Genomic DNA, 20,571 nt, shown 5'->3' with positions numbered 1-20,571 from the left:
GTGACATGGAGGACCTGCAGGCAGGGTGATGTTGCCATGGCCTGCCCCTCAGCTGTCGACTTCCGTCACTGCACTCAGAGAGGAATCTGGTATCGCATCGCCTGAAAGATGACAGCTCCCTTGAAAATAGTGCTGGGGTCCCTCCCACTGTGTGACTTGGGAAGGTCGGCCTCAGGCAGCCAGTAGACCGCCTGCTGAAGACGCCACATTTTCAGCTAAGCTATGAGAGATCCAAAATCCGAGTAGCAGTGTCCACTCTGCCTCCCACACACAGGACTCTCAGGCCCCCCCCGGGGCCAGCAGCCAGCAGCCAGCAGCCAGCGGTGGCCTCTGCACCCAAGACTGAGATGTTGGCTGAGTCCACTGCAGAGGGGATCAGGACTCGGTTCTTGCTGGGCCCTGTGCCTCCCTGAACTGGCTAGCCTGTCGCACTCAACAGTGGTAGCTCTTCTTCACTGTGGTCATCTCCCCTGAGGACCTGGAGCCAGCCCCAAACTCGTCTCAGCCTGGATGGTGAAGGCAGACAATAAACTACCCTGTTCGTAGAGCCGCCTTTGGCCAAGTTCATTAACATTCAGTAAAATGTACAGTTTCTTTTCATCCCCTTGATGGAGCAGACACAGAGTATTTCCATCCTCGCATGAAGGTCTGTCGCACGTTACCGCGGGAATTATGATCATAGTGGTTATTAGCTCCATAATGAGCCACGTGACTCTGAGAACAGCTTTAATCAGCCCTGGAGACCTTCCCAGGCTTGTGTGTTTTGAAACCAGCTTTTCTCTCTGATCCTTCAGAGAGATGGAGATGGAGATAGGGAGAGAGAGAGAGAGAGAGAGAGAGGGTGAGAGAGAGAAAAAAGAAGAGAATTGTCTCCATACTTTAGTTTTGGAGTTTGGGGAAGGAAGAGATGGCTGTTAATGTCCTAAATTCCTAATTGACTGGGAGGCCTCTGTAATAACTCCTGTTTTCTCTTTAAATGCTAGTAAACTACCTTTGACAGTGTTCTCACTGCTTCTTCTAATTGCTGTTAATGACACAGTCCACTCACTCATTGCCCAGAGGAACTGAGGAACTGGTACCATCATGCTGGGTTTTGAAAAGAAAACACACACTTTTCTTACCATGAAAGAGATTGCTAATCAAGCTGCCGCTGGCGGCTGACGCTGAAACCGTCTCCCCCACAAGTGGGCGCTGTGCTGGTCGGAGCTGGGCCTCTGCCTTTCCTTAGAGCCGCTCTACCTTCGAGGCAGACATAACCAGGTTAGGGTGCCACCCGTCTTCCCAGCGCGCAGTCCGCCAGCCCTTATCCCGAGGGAGGCCCCGGCTGAGTACCAGCATTTGATTCTCAGGAGTCAGAGCAGCCTCCCAGCCTCTCCGTCCCCTTTGCCGTCCGTCCCAGCCTTCCTCTTCGATGGGGAGGAGCAGGCACATCGCTGGCAGCGGTGATGCGCGGTGCTCTCTGCTCTCCAGCATCTTAGTGCAGACAGAGAAAGAGGAGCTTCCGTGGGACAAGAGAAGGGCTGGGCAGCGAGGTCGGGTCAAGAGATGGTGAGCCTCCGGCCGCAGGAAATTCCATCAGCCGTTCCGTCAGATATCGCTGAGGTCAAGCTCCTTAGCCTCTTGCATGTTCTTGGAACAAACATTGACGGCAACTATGCAAGGAAGATGGTGGTTTTGCCTCCTGGAGCCTGATAAGCAGCCCCTCTTCTCTAGTTGTTTCTGAACATAAGCAGACGTTGCCCCAGGGACCTGCTCTGTTCCTGCTTTTCCCTGCAGTGCAGGCAGCGTTGCTGAGCCCTGTCCCTGCATCTCAGCGGGGGAACAGATGTCCCCACCGCCCCTCCTGGCCGCCATCGAGAACTTAGAACCCATTCCTTCCCGGAGAGTTCCAATCGGACGCATGGCCTGTTCTCCAGGCGGCGCTGTCCGGAAATGAGTGTTTTGGCAGGGCCGTGGGAAACCCGACCCCTCACCTGTGCCTCTGTGTTCTCCTCCTCAGACAAGTTCTGGTATTGCCGGCTCTCCCCCAACCACAAGGTCCTGCACTACGGAGACCTGGAGGAGAGTCCTCAGGGGGAGGTGCCCCACGACTCCTTGCAGGACAAGCGTAAGTGCCCTCCCGCGCGGGCGGCCGGAGGTGGGGGTCTTGTTTGTTTCCTGGTCACTAAATATCATGCAGAAAAGCTATCCATCCGCCTACATAAACCACCGTAAGTCCTGGCCTGGGCCTCCTCAGGAAGCACAAGACCTTCGTGGCTTCGTGCTGGGGACTGGACAGGGAAGGCGGAAAAGGGTGTGAATCTGGGGTTCCGTCGTCCACTTTCACATGCCTTACCCAGGTGCTGTTTCAGGGAGCAGGAACGGTATGACCCCGATTCTGTCCATTGTCCTTTCCTGATGACGGAAATAATCATGACGCCGCCCACATTTACTTGTTATAGTTCAGTGCATCCCATAATCTGATGCAAAGCTAATGGCAGACCCAAATATGCTGCAGTAATCAAAGAGGGCTTCCCAGAGGAGGCAGCATCTAAGCACAGCCTTGAGACGGCACAAAGATGGCTGTCGCATTTAAGCTCCTCGTCTAGAAAAGGTACTCTCTGCCTCTGTTTCCCAACTTCTCCAAAGACGTAACACAGACACTTAGGGAATTTACAATGATCTGCATGTTACTGTTTCCTAAATATTCCCTGAAATACATATTAGTTGTATTTATTTGCTTTTTCTGTAAGACGTTTGTTTTAATGTATGCATTTTGAATACCAGTACTTTGATAGATTATTTTAGCCCAACACCAAACCAGGGTACAGGTTTTCTTAGGCACTATTAAGTATACACATTAAAGGGAGGCTTATAGAAACATTAAAGTATACAAGCCAATGAATTAATTTGAGAGAGAAATGAGACGAAATGAACACAGCCTCAGAAGGTATCCCAGGAAGAAAAATCAAAGAATGAGAAAAATAAAGACACTGTAAGCAGCCTTTGTAAGTCACACTGGCCCTGCAGTGAGTCCTATCCATGGGTCCCAGATGGAGCGCTGACCCCCAAGTGCCTGCAGTGAGAGCATCATCCCAGGCCCATGGAGGTGAAGTCTGTCTGGCCTCCCTTGAAGCCCATGGCATCGAAGGCGAAAATAGCCCAGGAGTGGAAAATCCTGACACAGTCAGACTCTGCTACATGTCAGACAGACAGCCGGGACCTTCTCTCCTCCCAGCTCAAAAGTGGGGCAGTCCGGGCTTTGTTGGCTCAGAACGCAGCCTCCTTTCGCAGGCACACTGCCTCCCAGCACTGTTGTTGGCACTGTTCATGGGAAGAGAAGGAAATGGAAGCCTTTCGCTGCAGAGCCTGGGGCAGTGCCTGTGCCCCTGCAGTGAGCACCTGGGCCTCTGTCTGTAAGGAGGACCCTCCCTCAGGTCTCAGGAAACACTCCCTACCCCACTGTGGACAAGCTGGACCCGTGGCTCTGAGGATGGGTCTGGGACCAGCATCCCCGGGAACTTACTAGAAATGCAGAGTGTAGGCCTCACTCCCAGACCTGCTGAATCAGACTCTAGGGATGAGGATGCATCCACTGCTCTCTAAACCAAGAACCCATAGGTGTGCAGGCATGTGTGCAGGTGTATGTGTGTGTGTGTGTGTGTGTGCATTGGAGACAGCACATCTGTGTGCACATCTGTCCAGAGGGGGTGTAGTCATGTATGACGTCAAGTGAAGCTATGATGTGCCTGAGCTGAGAAGGCCCGGCCTCGGACACTAAGTCTGCCGCCTTGGGCCTGCTGCCTGGTTTGCATGTGATTCCAATGACACACTCTGCCTGGCACCAAATGGCCGTTTCTCTTGGAGCCCTTAAAACTCAGAAACTTCATTCCACCGGAGGCATGAACCAGGCCTTCAGTTAATGCCCAGTGCCATCGCTCATGCCTAAGACATGGCCCTGCCTTGAGACCAAGGGGGACATTGCCTTCCGCCCCTTAAGTTAATCAGTGCTGGATATTGAGGTTCTGATGCGTCTAAGCGTCACAGAATCCTCTTCCTACAGAGCGTGGGTGAGGATGGGAGACTCCCCGTAGCTGTCTCCATCCCTGAAGGTTTGGGAAATCAGTTACTCTTATCATACTCGTTTTGTTTGACAGGAAATAGGCCCCTTAAAAGTCCATATCTCCCTCCATCCTGTCCCCCCCATCCCTCCCACCAGGTTGACAGGCCCTCATACCCCCACGAACACTAGGCTCCATTGCCTTTCAGCCCCGGCCCCTCGGCGCCTCCCTTTGAGAGAATCTAGGCCATCGCTCTGCACTCCCACATCAAAGGGGCCGGAGGAGGAGGCGCCCCCACACAAGGCAATGAAGCCAATCACTGAAGACAGAGGAGCGGCTGAGACCGCAAAGCCAAGTGGGCGATGTGGGTCCCTGATGCTCGGCGAGTAATTCCCGTCCCCAGTCTATAGAGAGAACGAACTCTGATTATTGATTATGAAAACAGCTCCAAATAACATGTATTGAGGGCTTACTATTTGGAAAGCACTGTGCTGAGACCTTTACGTAAATTATCCTCCTGACAACCTGACGAGGTAGATACCATTGCCCTTGTTTTACAGATAAGGAAACTGAGGCACAGGGAAATTAGGTGACTTGTTCAGGGTCACATGGCTAATAAGTGGTAGGACAAAGATCTGAATGCCATCATCCAACACCGTGGCCCAGCCTTGTACCGCTGCTCTGCGCCGCCTGGATTAAAAGCCAGCCGTGATTGTGGCTCCAACATCAGAGCAGCCCTCTGAGGTGGATGATGTCATCGTTTCACATTGCAGGCGAGGAGGCTTCGGCTCCCAGACATCAGCCCAAAGTGGGACAGCCAGTAGGTGGGTCTGGATTTCAAACCCAGGCTCTGCGACTCCAGAGGCACAGCCCTTCCCACCACGCCATGCTGCCGGCTTAGAGACCGGATTCTTCGAAGGCTGCCCTGGGCCCAGCCTGTCCCTCCTCCTCCGTAACTCCGCCCACAGAGGCTGTGTCCACAGCAAGTGCTCAGCTTACCAGCCACTTCCTGGGAGATTTCTGCCTCCACCAGCTCCCTGTGGTGAAGACCAACACTGTTTATCATGGTGGCCATATTTACTTGTGCAATGGTATTTTTGTCTTAAGTCACAATTAAAGTTCCTTATATAGGTGTTAGCACTCAAAGAGTTTGCTGAACATATCTGAAGTGATAACCACATCAGGGCTGATTTTGGTGTGAGTGGGGTGCTGACACCTTCTAAACCTGGGGAGAAATCATGGCCCACCAGGGGAGCATGGAGGGGAAGAGAGAGCAATCGCCCCAGCTCTGTCCCCCACTGGCTATGTGACTTCACATCTTTATTTCCTCTCCTTAGGTCTCAGTCTTCCCATCTATACAATGGGAGTGTTGAGTTAGATCATCTCAATCCAGCCCCAAGTGAAGAAAGCATAGAAAGAAATGAAGCCAATGCCCCAAGGATTTAGAGTTGAGGGTAGGGTGCCAGTAGTGACCATCCTGTTCTCATATCTCTTGGCCCCACTTCTCTATGCTGCCCCCCCCCAAAAAAAGACCTCATAGAAACTCTTGCCTGGCTTTCACCTCACCAAGAGCCCTCTGCTGCCGTCTTAGAGAGCCATGAGTCTGGTTCTGCGCATGGCAATAGAGAGGACCTAATTCTCCAGGGCCTCTAGAGCAGTGGTTCTCAACCTTCCTAATGCCACGACTGTTTAATACAGTCCCTCATGTTGTGGTGACCCCAACGATAAAATTATTTTCGTTGCTACTTCATAACTGTAATTTTGCTACTGTTATGAATCATAATGTAAATATCTGATATGCAGGATGTATTTTCAGGGGTCGCGACCCACAGGTTGAGAACCGCTGCCTAGAGGCAAAGTAGGCAAAGAATGGCCTTTAAAAGCCACGGTGTGCTTTTAGAATTAGTGTTTTCCTTTTAGCCGAACTCCTGTCACAGGCAGTGTGTCTCCTTGACAGGGACCATGCCTGTGAGGAATGTGAAGTCTGTCCTGCCGCAAGCAAGGTGGGAAAGCGCCCGTTCTCCCCCGAGCCTTCTCCCGCGACTCTGAAGGCTGCTCCCACAACAGCCTCCGTGCTCATCGTGTCCCTTCCACATGACGGGTTCGGAGCCACGGGCAGCTGCTATTTATAGACTGTAGACTCTGGTTCACTGACCGTGTTACAGATTATGCAGCAAAAGACTTCCTGCGTCTGAGGTACTCATGACTCATGTGCCACCTGACGCTGGGAAGGCTTTCTGAATCGGTGGTTCATTGTGTCAAATTCACTTCAGTGGTGGCTTCTCCACTGAACGGTAAACCCGACTTCCCCAAATGCCCTCCCCTCTAAGGCATAAATAGGTAGCCGGGCAGGCCACCGAGAGGAACAGGGCTGCTTGCCGGTTGTGAACATGGATTTGAGGAGAGCTGACGTTTGCGGTTGTCGTCGGCAGTGGGTTCGGGAAGCGTAGGGACCGACTGCAGGTCCTGCCAATGCGAGGGAGAGAGGCAGAGGCAGGAGCGGGCTCCAAGGTGAGGGTTCTGCCCCTCAGGGTAGACTGCACTGCTCCGCTATGCTCCGCTGCAGGAACAAACACCCCCAAATCTAAGTGGCTCAGGACCGTCAGAGTCCGTGTTCCCTCCCCGCGTTATGTAACTGACATGGGTCACTTACTCGGGGACATGGGCCAGTGGCTGCCCTGCCATCCCATAGCCGTGCCATCTGGATGGAACATGTGGCCTCTTCAGTTTCTCGGGGAGAGAGGCTGGTGGGCATGGACTTTTCCCTGCCTCCCTCAGTTAAAGAGACTGGCCATTTTCCCCTCACACTTCATTGGCCAGAACTAACCACTTGGCCCCAAAGGTTGCTGGGCAGTGCAGTTGTCCATATGCTGGAAAGAAAGGAAAGCCAGATATTAGTGAGTACAAGTAATGGGCTGTAGAATCAGGACTGCAAGATGAAGGAGCAGACATCGTGGGTCAAAAGTTCGGGGTATGGGGGGTGCAGAGATTCCCCAAAGGGTGATGGCAGCCCCAGTCTTCTCTGGGGTTGGAGAAAGCCCCCAGCATGTCGGCAGATTTGCCCACATTTCTGAGCTGTTTCAGGGTTCCTGGGAAACATTAGCTTTTAAGGGGTTCTCCTGTTGTATCGCTTTGATAGTCTATATATGTTATAATTCTGTCGTCCTCTAAGTATGACCCTCGCAACTCAATTCCCCAGTAAAAGTATGTGAACTTTAATTGTGAAATTTCTCGTCATCTTCGCCATTAAGGGAATAATTACTGGTTGATTACTTAGAATTCAGTACTCAAAGCTTCCGCAGATCCGAAGTGAGACTCACAGTATCTTATGGGACAAAAGATTAGCAATTGGAGAGGGACAGGTGACTTTGAATTTTTTTTAAGGTTCCAAACCTTCTCTCTCTCTCTCTCTCTTCTAACAAAACGTTTTAAATGCAAACACCTTTCTATCTCTTTTTATCTCCTTCCAAGTCCTGAGTAAAACAGGAGATAGCATCTTTTCATCTAACTGCGTGAGAAATACCAGCTACCATTTTCCTATCAGGAAAGAGCATTCCCTTCCTTGCGGTTCAGTGTCATTGTCTGTGAGACAGGGAGAATGAGCCCTGCCTTGCAGAACTGTTGTGGGAATAATGAGCTGGGGACGGGGAGAATGACAGTGAGGGCTCAGCACTGTTTAGTCAAATAAATGCTTTATGATAGGGCTGCTTTTCCTCATACCCACAACTCGGAGACTAAATAGAAGCAGATACTTCATCGAGAGACCCTGACATACTCGAAGCACTTGGCCAGTGTCTTCCACAATATCAGTATGAGTACCACTCTTGCTGTTACCATGACTGCTTCCTCTAATTCTGTCACTTTTCACATGACTGCCGTGGGATTTTTTTTTTTTTTTTTTTTTTTTTAGGTATTTGTCTTAATGAACTAAATTCTGTTTATCAACATAGATTTTTCTCCCCAGGGATGCTTTTTGCCAGAATATAAGAATATATATTCGTTCCCAAGCCCTGGGCACTGCCTGACTTCTCTTCCTCTTTGAAACTCTTCTTTCTCTTTGCTGTGGTTTCTGGGGTGGCCGCTGGGCTAGCAGGCGCCATGCTCAGTCCTGCTTCTTTGCTGGCGTCTCAGCTTTGACATGGTGGCGTTACTTTCATTTCTTTTATGAATTGCAGTGCCGGTGGCAGACATCAAAGCGGTGGTGACAGGGAAGGACTGCCCTCATATGAAGGAGAAAGGTGCCCTTAAACAAAACAAGGTATGGCTTCCAAATGATGGCATGTAGTTCTGTCTGAGCAATGCAGCAGCCGTGGGCCCAGCCTTCGTTCTTCAGCAGCAATGCACATGTGCGTGCATGCCTGCCCCCTGCGTCCGTGTGTGTGTGTGTGTGTGTGTGTGTGTGTGTGTGTGGTTGCACATCTTTCTCTTTTCCTGATTTCTTTTTCATCTGTCAGCTTTATTTTCCCTCCCACCAATCACGTGTTGAATCCGTTCTCTCCCTCCCTATGTCCAGCCCTAGGACTTGCCCTCTCACCATTGTCCCTGGCTTCTCTCCAGCCTTGTCCGTTCACACACCCCCCCTCCCCCCAACCTTCCCTGGGCCTCTCCTAACCTCCCATGGGTGTTTATATTACCCCTTACCCAACTCCACCCCCCAATCTCTTTCATTTTCTCCTGTTATCACTGGGGTCTCGGTGAAGCCTGGGAAAGGCAGAGACCAAACGACTCAGAAAATCGTAGAAAATGTTTGAGGCCTGACATCCTCAGGATGGTGGAGAGGACTGTGAAATAGACCAGACCCAGCTTCCAGCAGAGACTTTCCCCAGAGCTGGATTCGCTTCAGTCCTGTTCACATTACAATAGTTTCACCCACCCCTGCTAGTTGACCAGCTGGCTGTTCACCAGGACAGCCTGCGGCCCCGCCAGAGTGTGCCAGGGGCATCCTCTGAAAAGATGCAAGATTTCCTTTGCCCCCAGTTTGGAGGTATTTGATCTTGGAGGGGCCACAAGGAAGCCAATTCTTTGTTGATACCTCTTGGCGTCTTGTGATATATAGTACCCATCCGTGAATGAATTAACCAGACCCATCAGGGCGCTCCCGCCACCTTGGTACCAAAAATTATCATATAGATCAGTACGTTGCTCTTCAACTGTTCACTGTTGGTATCTATGAGGAATATAAACAGTATGTGCATTTTACCTATCAGTCAGGATTGAAGTGAATAATTCCTGCTCTGTCATCTCTAACACGAAAAGGTAGTGGGGAGTCCTGGTCTGCATTGGATGACCCTGTCCATGGTTGAGGAAAAACAAAAGTACATGCATACACACACACACACACACACACACACACACACACCCCGAGTTCTATCCTCAAGGTCACCTGGGTAGATGGGACAGAGTCCACAGAGTTAAAGTGATTGCTGGCCAAAGTGGCCATATGAGGCGAGTCACCCCAAAACAAGATGAGGAATGGCAGCCAACACTGTGTACTGAAAATACGTTGTGTAAATCTCTGTTCTTGTATACATTCAGTCCATTATTTGGCCCTGGAAGATGACAGTCCCAAAACCAAGGCGCCATCATGCCCAGAATTTCTCTGAGCATCCCCCGACCCAACGTGCTTCATCCCTGGGTCCAAGCCCAGAGGGTAGAGCTTGAGGTCAGAGGCCCTGGGCAGGGGGCGGGGAATCTTCAGGTCCTCCTGCTCCTCTGTCCCCAGAACTCACCCTCCTGGGCCTCCCGCCGCACAGTGAGGGGGGCCTGGTGAATCAGTGGGACAAAGGATGGCCATGAGCTGCTCCTGGACATCAGTTTTCTCTGAATTAAATTCACTGGGAATAAAAGGTCTTAGGCGGTGAGCTCAGATGGCTGAGTGAGTCCTGTGGGGTGTGACAAGGAGCCCCTGAGGGGGACACTGCCCCAGATCCATGACAGCATGCCCCCCACCTCTTGGCGCCTCTCTCCCTCCAGAAGGTCTGGACAGGTGGCAACTCCTGGAGTGTTAGCCCGAGAGGTGTCATTGCTCCCAGCTCTGCAGCCGCCTGCGCCACGTGTGGAAGAGCTGACCTCCACCGACAACTCAATGACAACAAGCCAGAGACATCAATAAACTCATTATAAGTGATAGCAGCCTTGAGACAAGCATGCAGCTCGGAGAATTAATTCCTCCCCCTTCCTCCCCTCCCAGGCAGCTTCGGTGAAATTAGAGTGGGGACTGACATGCTCCCGAATTTCCCATTTCCTGCCTGTTGTATCGGGAATCTGGGTCATGACAGTGCCCCTCGTTCATGTCCTCACTGGTATATGCCTCAGAAGGGCCAAGACCCAAGTCTGCAGCCCCCCTTTCCTTGTCGGTGTCCCTGAACAGAGGCAGTGTCACAAGGTCAACCACACCGACCCTCTGGCCTCCGGTGACTTCTTCTCTTCTAAGGTTGCACCCTGCCGGCTGCTCAGACCAACGGAATAATCGTTGCGCTCAATATTGTACAGTACAGTCGACTTGAGAAGTGCACGTTAACATACATATTAGACGGGACACCGAGTGTCTCCCCCCAGGTCACTCGGCTACAATGAGATGACCGTGTCCCTTAGTCCTTGGTCCTTGTGTCTGGCTCCTCCTGTCTGCACTCAGTAAATACTCACCAATGAATGAACCCAGCTCTTCCGACATTGGGCCTACGCTCCCCCTCTGGCTGCTATGGTATAAAATCCAGGGTGGGTAGCCTTTGCTCTACAGAGTTCAAAGATCAAGGGTCAGACATGGTCCCTAAAGATAATGGGTTCACCAAAGAGCGTCATTACCTGCCATGTTGTAGGAAATTCACACCCCTACGAACATCTATCTGGTTGAGGTGATCAAAGGTAGAGCGGCCCTGTGCTGCTGACTGGGGAGGAGTTTACAGCTTCTCGTGGTCCCCCTGGAGGAGCGGTGCTGAAGAGAGAGCCACAGCTTTGGGTGGCGTGGCCCGGGACCACTCACTGGGCAGCCACTTCTCAGGACACACCGGGAGCCCTGCTCCCTGTTCAGGCTGCGAAACGAACGGCCCTTTCCCTGAGCGGGTGTTCTTTCCAATCTCTTGCAGGAGGTGCTTGAACTCGCTTTCTCCATCTTGTACGACTCGAACTGCCAACTGAACTTCATCGCTCCTGACAAGCATGAGGTGAGGTCTTGGTGGGGTGAACTGATGAGAGGATGTCACACTTTCTCTAAAAAAACATGCAGGAGGAGAATAGGGGAGAGAAAGAAATTTCATTTTTAACAAAAGCCAAACCATGAACAAAGAAACATCTTGTAGACTTGGGGTGGAATGGGAACCTCTTGAAAACCTGCCAGCTTCCCTCCAGCGCAGTAAGAGTCCATGTAAAGCGGAAGAGTCTGCAGATGCTAAAGGCTCAGCCAGGGCCTCGCTGCGACCCCTGAGGGGGGCCGCCCTGGGTACCACTGTGGAGGTTTCATGGAATACTTCGTTTTTGGTCAGGATTTTCCCAAGACAAACTTGTCTCTATTCTTTAAAATACTGTATACACCCTGCCCGGCCAGCTTGGCTCACTGGTTGAGTGTCAACCTATGAACCAGGAGGTCATGGTTCGATTCCCGGTCAGGCCACATGCCTGGGTTGCGGGCTCAGTCCCCAGTGTGGGGGGGGCAGGAGGCAGCCAATCGATGATTCTCTCTCATCACTGAGGTTTCTATCTCTCTCTCCCTCTCCCTTCCTCTCTGAAATTAATAGAAACATTTTCTAAATAAAATACTATATACACCCAAAACTCACATAAAATAATATTGGAAAATATAATTTAAAAAAGCATTTGATAAGGGAGGTTTTCTTTAAATTATTTGAGAGGTGTGAGGCTGTCTCCACCGCCGGGTTTTATTTCTGAGATGCTTTTGTTCCTTTCTGACATCCTGTTATATGTATGATTTGTTTCTCTTCTGGAGGCACGCTGTCAGCTATATTTAAAATATATAGCATGAGCTAGGAAAGTGCGTTTGGAAGGGAAAGTACAGCGATGGTTGATTTACCTTCTTCTCTTGTAAGCTCGAATCCAGCATCACGCCGGAGACTTATTTTTAGACGGCGCCATTCAGATTTGGTCGGCGTGTGGCCGCATAAGCAGCTCTCAGAAAGGAAGGGGATGTGTCCGTAAATCCCACTTTGTTCCCCGGCCCTCCGGGAGCTGCACTCATTTGGAAGTTATTCAGAATCCGGCTTTCACTGGTTTGAAGCTTTTGAATAAAATTGTACATCCCAGAGCGAGAGGAGAGATTAGACGCAAATCCTGCATTTAAAATGGTGCTTGCATATCATTCTGGGCTGCTTGACATTTAGTTTGCAGAAGGCTCTGACTTTGTCCTCGTCGTCCTGAAATAGATTCTGCGTCCCACTGTTTCTCTTTGGAAATGAAACTGGTTGCGCGGGCCACCAACTCCACGCTGTGCCCTAGAATAGGAGACTGGGTGCTGCTTAAATGGTGGGGGGCTTTCCCTGGAGCGCTCGTTCCAGGTGACGCTGAGTCTGGGCCGCCAGGGTGCATGTGTGTCTGCCTGTGGTGTGGGAGGAGAGAGCCACTGTGTGCGTGTAAGCACTTTCACCCTCTTCAGAGCACTTTCCTGTCTGCTCCCTCATTTGAGTGGCATCCTCACGCCTAAAGTAGAAGCAATTGTCCCAGTACCCCTTTACCAGGGGGGTGGGGGGAGGGAGCACCTCGACAGCAGGAGAGATACAGTGATTGTAACTCCTCTGAGCTTCTCTCCTTCCTCTCACTTGACTCTCATCTCACATCCAAAAGAGCGAACCAGTAGAGTCCCCATTCGTGCAGGAGGGAAATAGCGCAGAGGTTAGGACACGTGTCCCCGGTCAACCAGGTCGTAAGCGGTAGAGCTGGGATTGGAGCCGTGGGGGGCGTTTCTCCGGAGACCCCTGCTCTCTGGTTCCTGCTCTGTGTGGCTGCACAGAGAGAGAGAAAGCGGGGCCTAACTCTCAGCTCCTGCCTGTGCCCAGCACCCCGCTTCAGCTGGTCTCAGCTCAAGGCCAGTCTGGGTCCATCTGCACCACCTCCACCCAGCACCACCCCCACCCAGCGCCACCCCTACCCAGCGCCACCCCCACCCAGCGCCACCCCTACCCAGCGCCACCCCCCACCCAGCGCCACCCCCCACCCAGCGCCACCCCCCACCCAGCGCCACCCCTACCCAGCGCCACCCCTACCCAGCGCCACCCCCACCCAGCGCCACCCCTACCCAGCGCCACCCCTACCCAGCGCCACCCCCACCCAGCGCCACCCCCACCCAGCGCCACCTCCACCCAGCGCCACCCACACCCAGCAGCCACCCCCCAGATTATGTTGGAAGCCCATCCAGATACCATGTAGTTTTATTTGTAAGAATTCCCATGTGATCTCTAGGCCATCAACAGTCCACTTTGAAACCTAACGACAGTACTGTTATCACACCCACTCTCATAGAAATGTTTTGTACAGAAACCAGTTTTATTCGTTGCTTCCCCGAGTGCAGCTGTGGTCATGCTCTAGGTCTCGCTGTTTCTCCGGCCTGGCCCCGGCGCATAGGCAGCCACCGGATGAGCAAGTAGGAAAGCCGCTCTGCACACCAGCAGCATCAGCTGCAGTGTCGCTAACACTGGGATGGGCGCAGCGGCAGGGAGGTTGCCGCCGGGTGAGGACTCCTGGCCAGGACCCTTCTGCAGGGGCCGACCTGCGGCTGCCCCACTCCAGAGAGGATGCTCTTGCTCCGGGTGACAGGGACTCCTGCGAACCCACCCCAGCATCTCAGGCAAAACACCATCTCTCCCTCGAGCTTCCAGACTTAGAAATTAGTTATGTAAACAGCACTGTCCCAGAAGCCCCCGCACCTCCGTGGCCCTCCCCGAGGGCTCCGCGGTCCTCCTGGCTGGAGCAGGGGAGGAGGAGATGCGTGGCAGGTTGGTCAGGCTCAGATGTGAAAATGAAGTCACTGCTAGAAATATGGGGCAAGGGGCAGGGACATGCTCTGCCACATGCTGAGTCCTGGCCCCCAGGGAGCGGCTCCTCTGGTTCAGCCCACGGAAGCGCTGAGCCGGGCAGGCCGGTGTGGCCATGAGCTGCTCCCCGCCCCCCCGCCCGCCTGTAGGACCACTGCTCCGGTCAGCCTGCTGGGCCGCCGCTCCCGCTGACCTCTCGGTCCCCTTCTTCCTCACCGCCTTCCATGTCGTCCACGTCCTCCCTGAGTGGCAGCCGTGGGACACTCCTCCTCCTCCATCCTCTGCATCCCCTCTAGAGACTGCTGGTCACTAGGTCCGACTTAGTGCTGTACGAGCCTGCCCGTTGCTCCCGATCCTCCCTGACAGCCGCCAGGAACCTCCCAGGACCCGCTGCTGGACAGTCACTGATTAGCTACGCGTTCCTCTGCCAAGCGATTCCGTCTTCGGATCGCCGTCCTCCGCCAAGTAGTTCTGCCTATTTCCACCACAGCCTAATGGCCTCCGGCCTTTGGTTCAGGGCTGTCGCTAATAAGGTTTTGACTTTTCCTTGTGTCACTGGGTTTTCAAGACAAACGGTGGCTGAAGGGAAAGGGTCTGTGCATTCGCTCCTGGAGCTTGTAAACGTTGGCCATTCCCATTGCTTCCCGGAGCCGCTGGAGGCTAAGTAACATCCATGAGGCCTTCCAGCAGGCCGGCCCCGAGGTGCCAGGTGTGGCCTCCTGCAGTGGGTTACTGCTTCCGGGACTGCGCCCTGTTCCTTAAGTAGCAACCCTTGAGCACTAGTCCTGTCCGATTGTACATGTTTTAATACCACCGTGCGCAGTCAGCGACGGGAGCAGAAGCGCCACCTGATGCAGCCATTGTGCATGTTTTAAACAGTGATGCGGGCAAAGCGCTGAGCACAGAGCCCAGCGCCTGGGGAGTAGTCGGTGTTAGCAGTGCTAGCAATTGTTGCTGCCCTCAGCGTCTCCGGTGGTGGTCACTGTCCCCTCCTCTCCCACCAGTACTGCATCTGGACGGACGGGCTGAACGCGCTGCTGGGGAAGGACATGCTGAGCGATCTGACGCGGAACGACCTGGACACGCTGCTCAGCATGGAGATCAAGCTCCGCCTGCTGGACCTGGAGAACATCCAGATCCCCGACGCGCCCCCGCCCATCCCCAAGGAGCCCAGCAACTATGACTTTGTCTATGACTGCAACTGAGGCGGCCGCCCCCGAGCCCCCTCCACAACTGGAAACCGCGGCCAGCAGGGGAGAAGAGGGAGCACAGGCCACGCCTTGGGATCCGGTGGCAAAGGGAAGCGCGGCCCACACCTCCTCCGGCCTCACCTGCCGTCTTTCTGCCCCCGCCTGGCATCTAGCTCACCGCCCTGATCGTGTTTCTAGACGCCATTGCTTTAGGTCACCTCCCGTTGCTGCAGCCTATGGTGGGACAAGAGCAGTGCCGCCACCAGTCAGAGAGCCAAAGGGCCCCTCCATCCGCACCCCAGCAGGCACAGCCTCCCCTCCTGGCGTCTGGGAGCCAGCAGCTCCTGACTGCCCCCAGCCAGCCCGCCAGACCAAGGGAGGGCCCCCACGCAAGGCTTGTGTCTGGAAGAAACAGCCCAACTACTTGAGAAGACCCAACACGGCCTCCTCATCCCCTTCTCCAGAGTCAGCTCACACCGCCCATTCTGTATGAATTGAAATCTGCTTTCAAATCCGCTCCCTCCTCCAGCCCAGCCTTTGCCTTGCCCTGTTCCTCTTTGGTCCCAAGAGCAGCAGCTGCCTCCTCATCCTAGTTCCCACCGGCCTTGGGGCCCCAGACACAGGCCCCAGGCCCCAGGCCCACTCCATGTCTGCACTGTGACCTTGACAGCCTCCTTTCCTCACCAGCTAGTCTTGGGTCTCCTGCCCCTGCCCCAGCCGCACCTGCCTTCTTCGTGTCCACACGCCCTCCCGGCCCCTTAGCTGAAAGCACAAAAGGTGAAGTCAGTTGTCATGCTCCATCTCTAACAGCCACGACCCACAGGCCCCTGCGACCCACAGGCCTCTGTGACAGACGGCTACTGCTTGCGTGTCTGGTGTCACCTTCCCCCGGGGGGGCGGGTCCTGCTGCCACACAGGTTCCACATGATGGGGAGGTGTCAGACATCAAGTTTGCATCACTGTAGTTGTTACAGGTGTTGACAATTTGCAAGGGTTTGGGTTGGCTGGTTGTTGTTTTTGTTTTGTTTTGCTTTGTTTTTGTACAAAAGAGTCTAACATTTTTTTGCCAAACAGATATATATTTAATGAAAAGAAGAGATACATAAATGTGTGTACTTTCCAGTCTTTTTAATTATTTTCATCCTAGACATCTCCCTGAGAATAACATTCCCTTAAACATGCTGTGGAATAAAATTAATTGTGATGAGTTGGGGAGCTGGCGTGTTGATGTGGTGACTTATGTTCTTGCTATTCAATTGTCAGGGTTGCCTGGGAGCCCATCAGAAATGCAGCCCCTTTGGCCCCACCCCAGACCCACAGAATCGGGGGGTTCGTGTGCATATTCACTATAAGGAGCACTGGCTTAGGGGCCTGGGGAGCATCGCTCGGTCACCATAGGGTCTGAGCGTCGATAAAGGGTGTTCCTTCTACAAGGACCATCTCAACTCAGAGGACATCAGACCCACTGTGTGAAAATGTGACCCGTTCATTTCACCCTGTGGCCTCCTGCCCGTGGCGCTCTCTTACCCACCTCCCCCTGTGGGAGTGCTGGATGTTAAACAACTGAGCCAGACCCTGGGTGTTACCTGGAAACCCAGGATCAGTGGTCCAACCTGCAGGAGAAGAACCAAACGTGGAAACTGAGTCAACATGCAGGAGTCAGGCATCACCCACAGGCACTCGAGAGCAAGGTCAGAGCTGAGGGTACTCCCTGTAGCGCCGGGAATGATGGGAAATCTCTGTATCTGGCTTTTATTGGGGTCCCTGTGTGGTCCTGGCTGCCACGGCCTGACCACCTGGTGGCAAACCGTGAGTTCAATGTCCCCGTTCATGATACTTTCCTCCCCAGGAGGCTGGCAGTCTTACCCATTTCACAGATGAGAAGTTCAAAGCTCAGAGAATTCAGGTTGCTCGCCAAGGTCACACCGTAAGGAAGGAGTGGGACCGGGGCCTGAGTAGACCTTCCTCTGACCCCCTGGGCAGTACTGACTCAAAAGGCCCCTTAGTGGTGGCCCTTCGCCTCTGATACTTAGGCTAATCATCTCTGTGATCTGGGCTTGGTCTTACATTTGGATCCAGGGGAGCAGGCCATCACATGTTGCTAGTGGATTCCATCATCTCCAAAAATGTTATGCGTCTCTGTCAGCCCTGTGGCTTTGCCCTGCACCCAGCCTTCTCGGGGTCCTCAGTCCCTGCCGTGGCTCTGCCCAGGCCTCACCTGCTGGACTCACACCTGAGCCAGTCTCCTCGGCTGTCTCAGTTCTAGCTTTTCCACCCGGGATCCCTAGGCCTCATCCAGGTCACCAGGTCTAAATGCCCTGCAAACCTGATTTATTTCCCCGGAGTCCTCCAGCTTTTTGTGATCTGTCTTTCTATATATTTGCTCTTCGTTAACGTCTGTGGCTACTTCCTCACTTGGGGGATCATTGTGGTCCTCAAAAGCTGCCAGGATAGCTCCTGGAGAAGGTTAGACTCTGAAGCGCATGCCTAGAACTTGGGAGGTGATGCTCCAAGTGCAACAAAGAGCCGTCTGCTCACCTCGTCAGTGGGTGCCATTGTGACATCAACAGCTTCCCGGCACTTCCCCTCAGACTGGTGGCTCTTGGAGGAGCGAGGCCATCTCTTCTGAGACTGCACCTTGCATTTTTCTGCTTACACTGAGAAAAGAGCCACGGGCTCTCCCGCAGAATGCAAAGTGGGGGAGTAGGAGCCGGGCCAGCCCCACGCACTGCACTAGCCCGCTACACGCTGGGTCCCAGAGCAGGTGCCCAAGGCGGATCGCCTCTGAGAACAGAGCCCGTCCGTCATTCCTTCTGCCCGCTGCGGGGCTATTTCCTGCACCTACTGGGAGTGGACTGAGGAGAAATAAACAGGCCTACGTGCGATTTCATTTGGCTCGAGTCATTTCAAAAGCAACCAAGAATCCATCCATCCCCAAATACAGTCATCACTGGAGCAGCTGTTCCCCGGATGCATCCCTCAGCTGGGCCGCTGGGCATGTCTATCTGAGCGGCAGCTTGCCAACGTCTCGCTTGCAATGCACGGAGGAGAAATCCTCAGGGTGTGCGGTTCAGGCAGACGTGCCCAGATGGCTCTTTAAATTCTCCTTTAAATAATGCGTATTGCTTTGTTTCTCAATTTATAAAATACTCATAGAATATGTGGAAAATTCAGATGCATGTGCACAGGAAGAAAATGTTCTCTAATTAAGATAACCATCATTAATGTTTTAATGTCTTCTCCTCCCAGGCATTTCTGATAGATAGGTAGATGGATAGATACATAGATAGATGTAGATGATAAATAGATGTAGGTGAGAGATGTCTAGATATTATGTAGTTGAGAATATACTGTAGATGACATGTATTTGTATCACCAAATGAATGGAACCAGCCAGGGAAAAGGAGTCTATTCGTAGACTCACCCTCAGGGTAGCCAGGTTTCTTTGGGAGTCTCAGCCAGTGATTCTGTTTAGCGTCTAGTGTTTGGCATCTTATTTCATGAGGCCACTCTCCATGACTTCCGGAGAAGTCCCCTGGCCAGTCACACAGCAGGGTGCCTCTATGAGTACATTTCTCTGTGTCCATGTTAGTCGAGGAGAAAGATAAAAAACTTAAGTAAATCCCATGTATCCAATGGGGAAAACCTGAAGGCAACACTTCAAGTGAAAGAAAAAGAAAAAGAGACCTTGCAGGATGTCAGGATGTCAGGGGAATGTTAAGAGCCCAACGTGGAGACCTGAGAGCAAAGGAAGATGGGCCAAGCCCAGCTGACGGAGACCTGGCTTCCCTCCCGCTGTGATGAGAGCTCCCTCTGCGTGTGTGCCCAGCCGTCCGCAAACCCCTTATGAGAAAGGGAGGAGTGCAAGGCACACTCCTCACCTTCAAAGCACACAGGTGAGAACAAAAGCCTCCCCTGGGGCTGGGGCTGGGGCTGGGGCTCTCAGCCTTGGCACTACTGACGTAGAGACGTAGGGCCGGTAAATGGGGGTCTGTCCTGAGCTTTGTGACATGTTGAGCACAATCGCTGTACTCTGCCCATTAGAGTCCAGTAGTGCCTGTCCCCTACCCCATCCCAGGCAAGTTGTGACATTCAGACGTGTCTCCAATCCTCCCAGTTGAGAATTGCTGAACTGGAGATATAGGGGATGGGGGCAGAGGGGTGGGAGTCTGCCTGCTGGCATCAAACACAAGGGTCCATATCCTTAAGCAATTTCAGCAGCAGTGTCCCTAGGGACATGGAGGCTAAGGGCACCCATAGCCATTTGGGTTTGGGGAGAAGAAAGGAAACAAAAACGGATTTGCATATTTTATTTATCTTAAACATCTTGATGGTCTTTCAATGTGGGCCTCGCTTCCCTCCTGTTGCAAGGCAGGAAACGGAGGCTCCGAGAGGGAAACTGGCCCAGGACCACGGAGCAGCTGCACAGCGGGCTCCCCACCCACAAGCCGTATCCAGCCACCAGGTGAGAGCTCCCGGCGTTGGGAGAAGGCACATCTCATGCACCTACATGTGTGAGCGCTCACTCGGAAAGCTGGAGCGTGCGGAGGCGGCCTGAACGGACAGGCGTCCGCGACCCCAAAACCCCCGCGATTCCACGGGGAAGATTTTCACCCTTCGAATTACTTTGTCAGCAAAACTTTCGCTAGAGTGTTTTGTCTCCTGATTGGACTCTGCAATTAAAGCTTCTTTGATGCTGGCACATTTGGGCTAATTTTAAATCTGATTACTGTCAGCATGACATACGCTCGAAGCTGTTTTTCAAACCAGCAGCAGCGATTCTCCTAGGGATGTCAGTTGTCAGAGTTTGTGGCCAGAAGTCCCTGCAGCCACATCTTCCTCTCCCTCCCCTGTGGGCACCTCCAGACACGATCAGGTCCCCGCAGGTGCATCTCCAAGCGCCTCTGTGCTGGGAAGCCCGGTACCCTCTGGGAGCCCTGCAGAGCCACGCTGTCTGCGTGCCGGCCTGAATCAGATCTCAGTGGAAGGTTGGGCCTCTAATCAGACCAGCAAGAGAAAGGCTCTGGGCCATGTCCTGTGGTCCCTCGACTTGAACCCATTTCGTTAACAGCAGTAATATGCGACCTGGGCCGCCTGGGCTCCACTGTGGAGGGACCAAGGCTGAGAGGGTTGGACACGGATTATTAAAAGGCCTCTTGGCCCAAAGCCTTCCACTGTCTCTGACCTTCCCATCTTCCTTTGAATAAAACACATGTTAAGCAAGACAGGAGCTCTAAAGACCATTTCTCCAAACCCTGTTCAGCCAGGGAGAAGCAGACAGGCTACTGTGTTGTTGAACACTGTGCTGCACAAGGTGGCACCATGCCAAGAAAAGTGGCCCCGTGGGCCCCATCATACAGG

The 20,571-nt window shown here is 53.0% G+C and overlaps 1 protein-coding gene across 4 annotated transcripts in view; it reads left to right on the top strand.

Annotated features, from left to right (window-relative positions):
* Positions 1-16,425, top strand: part of ELMO1 (engulfment and cell motility 1) — a 401,514-nt gene extending 385,089 nt beyond the window's left edge. For all 4 annotated transcript variants that reach the window (XM_070424794.1, XM_070424795.1, XM_070424793.1 and 1 more), the window contains 4 exons: positions 2,000-2,107; positions 8,216-8,298; positions 11,126-11,203; positions 15,025-16,425. In XM_070424794.1, coding sequence (XP_070280895.1) covers positions 2,000-2,107; positions 8,216-8,298; positions 11,126-11,203; positions 15,025-15,225 — 470 coding nt within the window. In that variant the 3' untranslated portion in view covers positions 15,226-16,425. The remainder of the gene's footprint in view (positions 1-1,999; positions 2,108-8,215; positions 8,299-11,125; positions 11,204-15,024) is intronic.
* Positions 16,426-20,571: the final 4,146 nt, after the last annotated feature.

This window comes from Myotis yumanensis, unplaced genomic scaffold (assembly GCF_028538775.1).
Source record: "Myotis yumanensis isolate MYYU_CA2020_CCGP unplaced genomic scaffold, mMyoYum1.0.hap1 SCAF_9, whole genome shotgun sequence".
Taxonomy (NCBI): domain Eukaryota; kingdom Metazoa; phylum Chordata; class Mammalia; order Chiroptera; family Vespertilionidae; genus Myotis; species Myotis yumanensis.
Note: the sequence above shows the minus strand (reverse complement) of the source record. Positions and strands in the feature narration are given on the sequence as shown.